Here is a 14,164-nt window from a genome sequence, read left to right on the forward strand (position 1 = left end):
GAGAGAGAGAGAGAGAGAGGTAGAAGTGGAGAAAGGAGGGGAGAGAGGAGATTGGAGCAGAGGTGATCTTGCCCTCATTAGTGTCAGGACTACAGGATGACTATGGGTTGAGAAGGGGATGATGGAAGCAAACAAAGTTCTTCATTTTGTGCCATCCGGTAAGAACCACATGCACTCTCAAACATACACTTGCATACACATGCACGCACATGCACACATATGCACATGCTCCTGCGCTGTCACGACTGAGCATCCGAGGGTTCCCTGAAATTTGAGACTGTGTGCTAAACATGCAGCAGAGAGGATGTATGTGTGTTTGAGTGTTTTTGTAAGTTTTTTTTCTGTTCCATGTCTATAGATTTTTTTTTTCTCGCAAGCCACTGCTGCTGCTGTTTTTTGGGGTGCATTATGCTGGAATGCAGATGGCTTTTTAGGGCTGGTTTTCTGGAATGCTTTTTAAACACGTTTTATTTTGTTAATCTTTGTCGAGTAAAAAGAAAAAAAACGATATCACACTTTCAGATAGCGTGCACTCATGTAAATATGCGTGCACACACACATAAATACAGATAGGTGAGAGGATGACAGGAAAATATACGGATGCAAAACAGATAAAAATCAAGTTCCTGTAGGGCAGCACTTGGAAGCAAACCTTAAATTCATGATCAGGCAATACTCAAGTGTGCGTGTGTGAGAGAAATTGAGTATGTGTAGTTGGTAGTCTTCTGGGAGAGTGGGTCTTATTTGTATGCAACGCTGCTGTTCAATTTGTTCCATTGTGAGAAGTCAGTCTAATATTGTATGCAACACACATGCGCTGTCGTACAGCACAAGTGCATCTCTCATGCTCTCCTTTTCATTTGTTGAGAGCTTGTGTATAAACACACTTGGTAACAGACGTGTAAAGGCACTCAATCTTTTGCTTGGTCTTCTCTCTGAAACACACACACTTACACACACTGTAATGAGACTGTGATTTGCATAGATCTGCCAGAGGGTCGAACTTCAAATCACTTGGATGTCTCTATTTTCTCTCCTTGCATGTGTGTTGTGACAAAAAAGTGTGCATTTTTTTTTTTTTTTCAAATTATATAACTTAGCAAATGGTAGGTCTGTTTAACTCTACTATAAATCTACTTTACATTTTACAGAATATATCTGGCACAAAGAAATTACTATCTCAATTAGAGTGGCATTACACAAAAAGGGTGGCAACATAAAATTGACCAAAGAAAAATCATTCTAAATAAAACTTGCAAAATTGAACAAATTAATTTATACTAAATACAACTAATAAAACACTTTAATATTAACTGAGTCGGAAACATAGCAACAGCTGCAATTCCATAAATATTCAGCATCAAAAAAGACTTCAGTGCATGAGCTCAAGTGAATAATTCATTTGAACTGGTTCATTTAGGTGAACATGACCAAACTGATTCACAAAAATGAATTGGACTTCCCAAAACTACATATTAGGGAATTGGTGAATCATCTGTTGTAGGGCTGACAAAAATATATCGAAATAAAATCGAAATCGCAATATGACCTTGTGAGATTATAAAACCATAGAGGGCTGATTTAATTAAATAAATAGTCTGCTCACGCTGCTCGCTTCAAAGTTATGCACACTGCTTTGTACTGTCTGTATTGTGTTAGTGTATTTTTAAAGTGTTTTTTAATTTTTCAAAGCGATTCTGTGCTCTACATCTTCATCTAATGCTCAGAGTAACAGATTCAGTTCAGTTCCATTTGCTTGCGTGCACTGAGCATGTCATATTTAAAGCGCTTCAGATTCAATTAATGTCAGAAATGCCACTTTTGTCAATGACAAAAATGTCAGCGTAATTCAAAATATGTTTGGCCTCTACAAGTTAATATACAAATAGTACACCCCATGGCATCGGTTATTAGTGGACAGAGGAGGAGATGTTAAAATGAGGAGCACGCAACTAGTTGACCCCAAGAAGCTGTTGTGAATGTGAATGTGAATGCTACACACAAACTCTTTATGCAGTGGTCACCAAAATAAAAGCTCTATGGTTTAGAACACATTGGTTTAATTGAACCAAATAGCAATGACCTGTGCAAGTTAATCAATATAATATTATAATATTATAATAGTATAATATTTAAATTGACTGGGTTCCAAAAATAATGATAATGAACAGTGGGCTGAGACCCAAAGTGGACAGGAGTAATGTGAATATGAAGAATTTACTGTTTCCCCCCCTTTGTTTCACTGAGTGGCCGAAGTGTAAGAACATGGGCAAAACATTACAAAGTTTGGTCAGAAAGAATCTCTTACTAGTTTTTTGTTTATCAAATTGCAGTATCTTTCCAAATAATTGCAATGTGGCTTTTTGTCCAAATCAAGCACCCCTAATCTTTTGTAACCTGTTCACTTATATGAACCATCCAAACAAACTGTTTTGACTTGGAGTTTTCATGGACGCCATGCGAGGAGTGGATGTGTAAACGACGAGCTCTGTGCACTTTGCTAGTTTTTAATTATTTTGTGTTATAATCCGGTGAAATTCGATACACCCTACTACATATTTGTTCTTTGAAGTCAATATGGCAAAGAAGTCAAAATCCTCGGGCTCTGGAGATATTAAAAGACACTTACGTGCTCAAGCTGAAACCTCTGACAGGCCTGTGGACCAGGGACTCGGTTTGGACAGTGCGGCGGGAGAAGTCCAACGTCAACTGGCGAGCATGTCTGTGATGCTGACAAAGGTTGTTGCAGACTTGGAGTATCTCACTGTAATACGTCAATCGATTACACCGATGGAAACAAAATTCCCTGAGTTGGTTACAAGAGTGTCAGACGTCGAGAGACGGATCGATTATCTGGAGTCATCGGAAAGGGAATTATCCGCTAATCCGCTAGTGACTAAGATAGACGTGGAAACTGTTTGGGAAAAGTTGGAAGATCCTGAGAATAGGAGCAGGCGGAATAACATCCGAATTGTTGGAATTCCTGAGCATGAGGAGGACAGAGATATGGTGAAATTCCTAGACGAGCTCTTTCCGAGTCTGCTCGACACAACAGGCCACAAGCTGGAAATCGAGCGAGCTCACAGAGCCAAATTCCTGAAATCATCTGATAAAGATCTTGTATTGCGCAAGGCAAGGAGTAAAGGAAAGTTTTCTTTGAAGAATAACAGCATTTTCTTGTTCCCAGACTTTGCGAATTTGACAAGAGAGAAACGTGATAGATTCAAGGAATGCAAGAAACTCTTACATCAATGGAAGATCGCTTTTGTTCTGATGTTTCCGGCCAAATTGAGAATAGATACTAAGGATGGCCACAAAGTATTTACATGCCCCAAGCAAGCACTGTCTTTCATAAAATCATTGGAATGAGTAAGCCATTTGAGTGGATTGACTCGCTGTACTTACTCTTGTTTGTCTGAGGAAGCTGGGCGCCATTTTTTGTTTCTTTTTGTGTTGGTTCCACCTAGTGGCTGGAGTATGTTTTGGGGAATAATACTCCTTCAAAAAATTTTGGCATTGACAGAAGATCGCTTTTACACTGAAGTTCCCGGCCAGATTGAGAATGGATACTAAGGATGGCCGCAAAATATCTACATGCCCACAACAAGCAATGTCTTTTATAAAGTTGATGGACTGAGGAAATCATGGTGTGTTTCTTATGTGGCCTCTGAGTGAACTTGATTCGCTCAATCCTTCGAGACAGTTCTGTGGATGAATCTGCTCGTTCTTTGTGCCTATGCCTCCTATTGGCTGGAGTTTGTTTTGTGGAGTATTTTTGCAGGACATTGGGAGGAATAAGTCAGCTGCTGCATTTATGAAACAGCTGGCTCACTGAACACTCCTTTGACTGTCCAAGGAAACTGATTTATTTATTTTATTATATTTTTTAAATTTTGTTATGTGCTGGTTCCACTAGCAGCTGGAGTTTGTTTTGTGGAGGAACACACATTTACATTTATGCATTTGGCAGACGCTTTTATCCAAAGCAACTTACAATGCCCTTATAACAGGGACAATCCCCCTGGAGCAACCTGGAGTCAAGTGCCTTGCTCAAGGACACAATGGTGGTGGTTGTGGGGATTGAACCAACAACCTTTTGCTTACCAGTTCAGTGCTTTAGTCCACTACGCCACCACCACTCCACCTTCGGGACAGTTCTGTGAATGAATATACATGTTCTTTGTGTTTATTCTGCCTACTGGCTGGAGTTTGTTTTACAAAGTATTTTCTGTTATGTAATTTTGCCTCATAAAATTTGTGCAGAAGCACCGGACTTGAGCAATCCGATGGCAGTGTTGTCACGGGGGCTCTGGTGTGCGTACATGGACTTTTTGAGTTTAGAGGGATGGACGGCGGTTGGCGCTGTCCTGTGTGAGGTTAATGTGCACATTTTTCTTTTTTCTGTTTGTTTTGTTCTGGGGAAAGTTCTGGGTTTGATTGTTGCACTAGTTTTGGACCATGGTCTTTATAATCTTATTTTTGACACACAATTAATTTTTTCTATTATATCAAAATGTCAAATGTTAATATGAGTGGATTATCTCTCTCCACGTGGACTGTGAATGGGTTGGGGCACCCCATAAAAAGAAGGAAGGTTATATGATATAGTGTTTCTTCAAGGAAGCTGAAAAATTTGGGAAGATAAGTAAGAGCAGGGGAGTCATTACATTGATAAGCAAACATCTACAATTCAAATGCCTCAAACAGATTAAAGATAAATTAGGAAGAGTCAGTATTGTTTTAGCTGAAATTCAGGGGCAAAGGTTGATTTTAGCTAATATTTACGCACCTAACGTTGATGATCAGAGCTTTTTTTATAGATCTTGAAAGGATGTTGCAAACCGTTGGCACCCCTCATGATATAAAATTGGGAGGAGACTTTAATCTTTTTATGGACTCAGTCCTTGATCATAGTGAAGCAAAAGTGTGCAAGCCCCCTAGAGCAACATTGACGCTTCACAGGATGTGTAAAAATCTTGGTCTTACAGATATTTGGAGACTTTTGAACCCATCTGGTAGGGACTATAATTTTTTTCATCAGTCCATAAAATTTATTCTAGAATAGATTTTTTAAAAATATCCCTCATTTCAACTGTTGTTGATTGCTCAAAAGAAAACATCTTAGTCTCAGATCACACCCTGGTGTGTTTAGAGGTGTTGCCACATACGGAGAAAAAGAAATCATATAGTTGGTGCTTTAATGTATCCCTTTTGTAAAATCCTGATTTCCAACAAATGTTAAAGGCTGAAATCAATGTCTATATGGAGACCAACTGGTCCTCAGTATCCTCTGTTGGTGTGGCTTGGGAGGCACTTAAGGTGGTTCTTAGGGGTGGGATCATTCAGTATGCCTCATTCATAAAAAAAATCCAAAGCACGAGAACTCGTGGAGTTGGAAGGGAATATTAAAAGTGTAGAGGCAGAGCTGAAGTGCCGAATGTCGTCTGATGGCCTCAGAGAATTGACCCGATTGAAATATAGATATAATACTATTTTGTCACGGAAGGTGGAGTTTTGGCTATTCAGGGCAAGACAGTCATACTTTGAGTTGGGGGACAAAGCAGGAAAACTTTTGGCTAGATATATAAAGCAGAGAGAGTCTTTTTCTACCATTCCATCAGTGAAATCTGGTGGTGGTGAAATATTGACCTCAGCCATTGATATTTATAATGCTTTCAAAGAGTTCTATCTTGATCTCTATAGTTGCACGTCTTCGTCTACTGATGAGGATATTAGAAACTTTGTGGAACCATTAGAACTCCCAAAATTGACGACTGAGCAAAAACATTCTCTTGATTCTGAGATAACCTTGGAGGAGCATTAAGGTAATTAAGGCCTTGTCTACATGCAAGACTCCGGGGCCAGATGGCTTTGCCGCTTAATTTTTTAGATCTTATGCTACAGAACTGGCTCCACTTTTGTTAGAAGTTTATACGGAATCATTAAAGAATGGAAAGCTTTCGCCAACCATGACACAAGCCCGGATCAGTCTGATTCTTAAAAAGGACAAAGATCCAAGCGAGTGTAAGAGTTACGGTCCAATTTTCCTGATCCAGCTAGATGTTAAAATATTGTCAAAAATTCTGGCTAACCGATTAAGTAAAGTTATGACACCTCTAATACATATAGATCAGGTGGGTTTTATTCGGGATCGTAGCTCTTCTGATAACATTAGGCGTTTCATCAGTATCATGTGGTAAGTGGCGAATGATCAGTCTCCGGTTGCTGCCATTTCACTTGACGTGGAAAAGGCATATGATATGGTAGAATGGGATTATCTTTTTAAGATTTTAGAAATATATGGGTTCGGGAATACTTTTATTGGATGGATTAATTTACTTTATAGACACCCGGTAGCGGTGGTACAAACGAATGGATTAATTTCAGATTATTTTACTCTGGATAGGGGCACCCGGCAGGGTTGCCCTCTTTCCCCATTATTGTTCTGTTTTGTCCTGGAACCATTAGCAGCCGCGATAAGAAAGGAAGACGATTTTCCAGGGGTGATGGCAGGAGGTCTGGCACATAAGCTTTTGCTTTACGCAGACTATATTTTATTATTCATCTCCGACCCCACTAGATCTATGTCTTGCCTCCACAGAATTATCAATTCCTTTTCTAAATTCTTGGGATACAGAGTTAATTGGTCTAAATCTGAAGCTTTGGCTCTGACAGCATACTGCCCGGTAACGGCTTTTCAGCTGGGTGCCTTTCAGTGGCCCAAACAGGGCATTAAGTATTTGGGTATTTTATTCCCAGCAAATTTACGTGATTTAGTCAGAGTTAATGTTATAAAAATTAATTGTATTCCAAAATGTCACTACCTTTTACAGTCTCTCCCAATGGAAGTTCCCCTCTTTTATTTTAAACAATTTTATAGTATAGCTAAATCCTTTATCTGGAATAGTAAATGTCCTCGAATGCATTCTAAAAAATTACACAGGCCAGTTGACAAAGGTGGGTTAGGCCTCCCCAAGATTTTGTTTTACTGTTATGCTTTTGGTCTCAAACATTTGGCGCATTGGTCGCTTCTGCCTGAAAGAGCTCCTCCCTGGCTCTTTATTGAACAGGAGGTCTTTGCCCCTATCTTGCCATTGCAATGTCTCTCTACCTCTCTGGGCAACTTGGTAAAGACATACCGTTATCTCACTTAGTGTGGACAAAATTTTCCAGCGTTCGGACATTTACCTGAACGTTGCCGCAAGTATTTGGGTAAACCCTAAATTGTGAATTAACAAGTCCCCTTTTTGCTGGACAGAATGGATTGAGAAGGGAGTTGCTACACTGGGTGACCTGTATGAAAATGGAGCATTGAGATCCTTTGAAAATATTATACAGCGGTTTGGGATTCCCAGATCTCAATTCTTCAGGTACTTATTGCTACGCCATCTACTTTGTACCACCTTTGGGTGTAGTACGTAGCCCCCTAAAGCTGCAGACACTCTTGAGATGGTACTTGCTGCTTTTGGAAGGGATCACGAGGCTTCAGCATACTATTCCTGGCTAATTCAGAGTCTAGGGGATGGGGTTTTGACATCTCTTAAGAAATTATGGGAGAGAGACTTGAATTTAGTACTGGAGGATGAAGAATTGGGTAGGATTTTTAAAAATGTCAAGTCTATGTCTAGGAATGCAAGGGTGCGCCTCATTCAATTTAAGATTCTGCATAATTTTTATTGGACTCCCTCTAGATTGCATAGGCTTGGTCTTAAAGACACACCCACCTGCTGGCGATGCCAATCAGAGGATGGGGACATAGCCCACGTTTTTGGTACTGTACTAAGATTCAAGAATTTTGGTCAAGGGTTCAGAGTTATGTCTGTGAGATCCTGAGCGCTCAGATTTCACTCTGCCCCAGACTGTGTATTTTAGGGGATGGGGTGGGTGTTAACGTAGGGAATAACAAATAAAAAACTGAGTCCTTACCAGTGTGATGATCGGCAGGAAAGTGATCCTTGGGGGATGGAAGTCGGCTGGTGCGCCCTCATTTCATGAGTGGTGCACCGAATTGGGAAGAATTGCAGCCTTTGAAAAGATGACGCATAGATGGCTGGGCAGCTTGATATTTTGATAAAAGTTGATTCTGTGTTTTCATGTGCTGTTTGTGTTGATTTGAGTTTGCAATCAATAAAAGTTGTTAGTGAAAAAAAATAAAATAATGTTTTGACTTCCCATGAGAGAGAGTGTTTCGATATTGTTTTGACATGCTACACTATTACTCATTGGACAAAAGTAGCTTATCACAGGAAAAGCTATGCTATGGTGAAAAAAGTAAACTACAGTACAGTCATGCTACTGTATAATGTCACTAAGAAAGTAGCTAGTTAGTTACTTCCCAACACTGATGCTCGACTCGTTGGGGTGCCCCAGAGAACATTGTTGCCCTAGGCAACTGCTTATATTGATTTTGCCCAGATCGGCCACTGGATGAATGGATGGATGTAAGCCTGTCGTGATTATTAAATAACCGTCTGATCGCGGTTATTTGAGACAGCCGCGATTATTGGGCATTCTAATTACAATCACATTTTAATGCCCAAATAAGGGAATTTTAAGCGAATATATTGTATAAATGCCATGAACGGCGCATTTGTCTGTCATTCAGTTGAAGTCCGAGTGTCACTGCACCGCGAATGTCAACCAGCTCCTGTCTGAAAGAGCGTGTGAAGAGCTTCTCAAGTGCTCTGAATCAGAAACACAAGCGGAAGTTTGGTGTGAGCTTCTGCTGACAGTGTGCAGGTCAGCAGTGGCATGCACCAAACTCCCATGAAAATATAAAGAAACAAATATAAACTATGATAGTGAATGCAGAGCGCTCCGGTTTCACTTTAAACAATTGTGTAATGGCAAATGTTCCTGGTTCATACATGCAGTGACAGAGGAGGAAACACACGTACTTTATTTCTGTATTTCTGTTATTTCTTTATTTCTAATTAATCGTGAAAACCCTTAAAGAGACTATTAATCGTCATAGCCCTAAAACAGTCAATTAATTGTCATAATCACAATTACTTGTTTGACAATTAATCCTCAGTAGGGCTGAAACGATAGTCGAGGTTATCGACAATAAGAAATTGTTGACAGAAATCTTCAATGTTGAATAGTCGTTTGATCTCATTTAACATAACATGAGAGCATATGAAACTCTAATGATGATGCGCGAGAGCAGCACTGCAGTTCGTACCTGACTGAGGAGTGGAAGAAAACACAGCTCATAATCCAGATGGACTCTAGACTTTCCAAACAGTTTCAGGTGATGTGGATCGCAAAGTATGAGGGATTTATACAAAAATAAAAAATAAGTAAATACAGAAGCACCCTCGTTGTGGAATAAGTGGAGCTAGAGCTGCCGCTCCGCTGAAGCAAAACTTGCGTGTCGAGCGACTTTAAATGAAACACCCCGGCATTACATCTTTAATGCAGTTATATTTAATGTGTTATAGCTTTATTAAATTTCAAATACTACGGAAGCAGGTCATGTAAATAACTACAAACTCTGAAAAACTTCTTAATGTGAAGAAAACTGGCAATATAAGAGAGAGTTTTTTTTTGTGAGTTAAAAATGGATTGAAGTGAACAGAAAGGTGAGAGAGGTAGTCTTCGCCCCATTATACACTGCAACGAAATACATTTTTGATTTGTTTTTGTTTTGGCTTGTTTTCCAATATAAATATCTAAAACTCCTTTAAAACAACATACATTTACTTTAGCAGCTATACTACAGAAGAAAAAAATGTTATCTGAGAATGTTGAATATAATATAAAAAAATACAAATATTTTAAAATATCTAAAAATCTTTGAAAAAAAAAAAGATGCATTCAGCTGAGAAGCAGCATATAAGATATTTAGACTTGCTTTTAGAGAATAGATCTTGAATATAAGTATATTTTGTCTTTACTGCACTCACAGAGGTATAACCAAGTGAAAAAATACACATACAAAATACACTCAAATTTGTCTCTTAAAGCAAGTGTAAATATCTTATATGTTGCTTCTCAAATAAATGTATTTCTAGACAATTTTAAATGGAAAACAAGACAAAAACAAGTAATAACAAGATGATTTTTTGCTGTGAAGGTTTTGCTGAATTAAACTTAATAAAAAGTATTTTTTTTCCTTTAATTCAGTGAATGTCATTTAGAGGTATTTTTAAAAGATGATTTTGTCCGTTTTATTGTTAGTAAGCATGTTTAATACAACTTTTTAAGTCGGAGCACAAGCTGAATAGTTGGTTAAGAGCTAATGATTAATTGTTGTACTAATCGCCCGAATAGTCGAATAATCATTCTAATAATAGTTAGATTAGTCGATTATCAGAATAATCGTTAGTTGCAGCCCTAATCATCAGCCAAATTTCATAATCGTGACAGCCCTAGATAGATGGATGGATGGATTTTTGTTCCAGAGAGGGAGGGTTGAAGAGCAGAATAAAATTAAAGTTGAGGCTAATGTAATAAGCAATGTCCTCTGTCTTTTTACGGCTGCCTCTCTCTCAATCGAGCAATGTGATTGCTTGCCCACCTTTCATTATACACACATAAAAGGTGGACATTTTGTCCATGGATTCCTTTATTTACGACCCCCCCATACGCTTATGTTGAGAACATCCCATTTGTGCTAGCAGATGGTGGGATAGGAATAGATGTCATTTTCTAGAGGGCCGATTTACTTTGTGTGTCTTAGTGTCCCCTTATTTGTCTGTGTTTGTGAGAGCACGTATATGTGTGTGTGTGTGTAATCATCCTCCAGGTCCCAACGAGGTTGATAATGCAGTTAGGCATCTATGACTTTTCTATTCCCCGTTCCATCCACCCTCTGTACATTACAGTCTGGAATGGAATACGAATCACACATTCCTCTGTTTATCTCCTCTGTTTACGGTACGCTGTAAATCGGCCATATGGGCATCTTCTCTCATACAAAGAGCAAGCGTCTGTGAGCACAGAAGGAGCAGCAGTCAAAGACATTCAGATGATGGAGAGCTTGATCTTCCCGACCCTCTTCTGATTTGCAGACATGGTTGTGAGATGTGTGTGTGGAGGGGATATTTTTAGATAGAAAGGGGTTAATGGCTCAATAATTTTAACTGCAAAACCAGTTTAAATATGGGTATAAATAAAGTTTCTATTCTTTTCTGTTGTATTGTATTGTCTTCTTCTCTATTCTATTCTGATGTTGGACATTAGAATTAAAAAAGTGCTGTATGTTGTTTGTAAGAGCATAGTTAATGGGGGGTGGGGGGTGGGAGGGATGTATTGGAATGTAGGGCTGAAACGATGAGTCAACGTTATCAACAGCATCGACAATAAAAAATTGTCGACAAACATTTTCATTGTCGAATAGTCATTTGTTGTCATTTAACGTAACATAAGATCATACGAAGCTCTAATGATGACGCATGAGAGCAGCACTGCGGCTCGCGCCTGACTGAGGTGAGGAAGAAAACACAGCTCACAGTCCAGATGCACTCTAAACTTTCCAATCAGCTTCAGGTGATGTAGATCGCAAAGTATGAGGGAATTATACAAAAATACCAAATAAATAAATACAAAAGCACTCTCGTTGTGGAATAAGTTGGGCTGGAGCTGCTTCTCCGCTGAAGCAAAACTTGCGTGTTGAATGTCTTTAAAAGAAACACCCCGGTGTTACATCTTTAATGCAGTTGTGTTATAGCTTTATTTAGTTATATTTAATGCGTTATAGCTTTATTAAAGTTCAAATAATTAGAAAGCAGGTAATGTAAATAACTACAAATTCTGAAACAAAAGCATTTCCCTGTGCGGTCAGCGCCTCTTCTATAAGTTGCGCGAAGTGTCCTGATCTAAAGGGGAGAGATTGAAACTGCACCCAGCTGATGCACGCTCTGGCGCGGGGATGCTCCCTCGAGTGTATGTGCTTGCTGCAGCTAGATTATAACGGCTCACAACTTACTGTATCATAATACAGTATATGTGTCACTGTGCATTTCTTATCGTGAAGAAAATTGGTAATACGCAGCTTTATTTTTATGTATTTTTTCTCCCCTTTTCTCCCCAATTTGGAATGCCCAATTCCCAATGCGCTCTAAGTCCTCGTGGTGTCGTAGTAACTCTTCTCAATCCGGATGGTGGAGGACGAATCTCAGTTTCCTCCACATCTGAGACCGTCAATCCGTGCATCTTATCACGTGGCTTGTTGAGTGCATTACCGCGAAGATGTAGCGCGAGTGGAGGCCAATGCTATTCTATGCGGCATCGACGCACAACTCACCACGCGCCCCACCGAGAGCGAGAACCACACATTATAGCGACCACGAGGAGGTTACCCCGCTTAGGAGACCTGGAATACGCAGCTTTATTAATAAGAGAGAGTTGGTTTTTTGTGAGTTAAAGATGGATTGAAGCGAACAGAAAGGTGAGAGAGGTAGTCTTCACCCCATTATACACTGCAACAAAATAATTTTTTGAATCTAAAACTCCTTTAAAACAACATTTACTTTAGCTGCTATACTGCAGAAGAATTTTTTTTTTTTTTTTATCTGAGAATGTTGAATATAATATTAAAAATACAATTTTCTTTAAATATCTAAAAATCCTTTAAAAAGATGCATTCACCTGAGAGGCAGCATATAAGATATTTAGACTTGCTTTTAGAGAATAGATCTTGAATATAAGTATATTTTGTCTTTACTGCACTCGCAGAAGTATAACCAAGTGAACAAATACACTTATATACAAAATACACTTATATTTGTCTCTTAAAGCAAGTCTAAATATCTTATATGCTGCTTCTCAGGTGAATGCACCTTTTTTAAAGGATTTTTAAATATTTAAAAAAAAATGTATTTTCTCAAGTAAATGTATTTTTAGACAATTTTAAATGGAAAACAAGACAAAAACACTTAATAACAATAGGATTTTTTGCAGTGAATTTTTTACTGAATTAAACTTAATAAAAAGTATTTTATTCCTTTAATTCAGTAAATGTCATTTAGAGATATTTTTAAAAGATGATTTTGTCCTCTTTATTGTTAGCAAGCATGTTTAATACAACCTTTTAAGTCGGGGCACAAGCTGAATAGTAGGTTAAGAGCTAATGATTAACCGTTGCAATAATCGCCTGAATAGTCGTATAATCGTTCTAATAATCATTAGATTAGTCGATTATCAAAATAATCGTTAGTTGCAGCCCTACTGGAATGTATCGGCACATATCAGATTGTGGATAGACATGCCTCTGCTTCTCCTTAATGGATTAAATATAGCTTGCGGGAAAATCAGCCCTCTGAAAGTTACAAATGCTCCGTCCTCACTTTCTGTTACTTAATGTCAGGAACCCCCTCTCACATTCACACACACACAAACACACGTTCAGGCAAACAGACGTAGCCCCCGCCCACCCCTGGAGTAAACCGTAGATTGCTTCAAGATGTCAGAGGATGCCTGTTGATGAATTCCGACCTTTGATTGTCAGGCTTCCCATGTGCCTTGGGAGAAACCTCACATCGGGAATACACACACAAATACACACACATGCCAACTTTCACTGGACCATTCATATGCCAAACAAACACATGCACATGCCACCTTTCTGATACACATGCATACACATATGCGTGCAATTAAACTCATGTTGTGCCAGGCTGGATGACAAACCCAATCATGCAGATCAAAAGGCGAATTCACTAAACAGTTGCGGCACTTTTGCTTGTGGTATTTGAGCGCAAAACAAACCCAAGTCTAGTTTAAGCAGATGCAGTAAGCGCTGAAATAGCTTTCCATCTTTATTACTTAAATTAAGTCATTGTCATTCCTTTCCGCACAAATATGCCAAATTTCTGTGCAAATTAGGCTCATTAAAGATTGCCATTCATTCACAAAACTCTGCTGTTTGTCTGGCACAATAAACATTGCACTATTACTGCCCTGTTACTGCCCTAGGAAAGAAGGCGGTAAACTGAATTTTATTAAAAAGAGGTGCTTGTGTGCATTTTGTATCGATCTTGGCAGAAGTAATTCTTTAAATAATGATCAATCGATGAGGAAGAGCAAAATAATCAGTCATATGCAGTATCCAGATGTACGGTGTAATGAAGATTCAGGTGTCTGGATCACAGTAGTGAAGTGATGCTATACAGTCCCAGCAGAGTGTGCCAGATCTTGGCAGTCTTCTGAATTCTCCACA

General features: G+C 38.9%; 1 protein-coding gene across 5 annotated transcripts in view; it reads left to right on the top strand.

Moving 5' to 3' along the window:
• The window catches only part of LOC127411855 (solute carrier family 4 member 11-like), a 120,556-nt gene continuing 106,392 nt past the window's right edge, over positions 1-14,164 (top strand). For 3 of the 5 annotated variants that reach the window (XM_051647689.1, XM_051647691.1, XM_051647690.1), the window contains exon 1: positions 1-158. In XM_051647689.1, coding sequence (XP_051503649.1) covers positions 119-158 — 40 coding nt within the window. In that variant the 5' untranslated portion in view covers positions 1-118. The remainder of the gene's footprint in view (positions 159-14,164) is intronic. The other 2 variants (XM_051647693.1, XM_051647692.1) reach the window with 2 other exon arrangements.

Source organism: Myxocyprinus asiaticus, chromosome 21 (assembly GCF_019703515.2).
Source record: "Myxocyprinus asiaticus isolate MX2 ecotype Aquarium Trade chromosome 21, UBuf_Myxa_2, whole genome shotgun sequence".
In the NCBI taxonomy this organism is placed as follows: Eukaryota; Metazoa; Chordata; class Actinopteri; order Cypriniformes; family Catostomidae; genus Myxocyprinus; species Myxocyprinus asiaticus.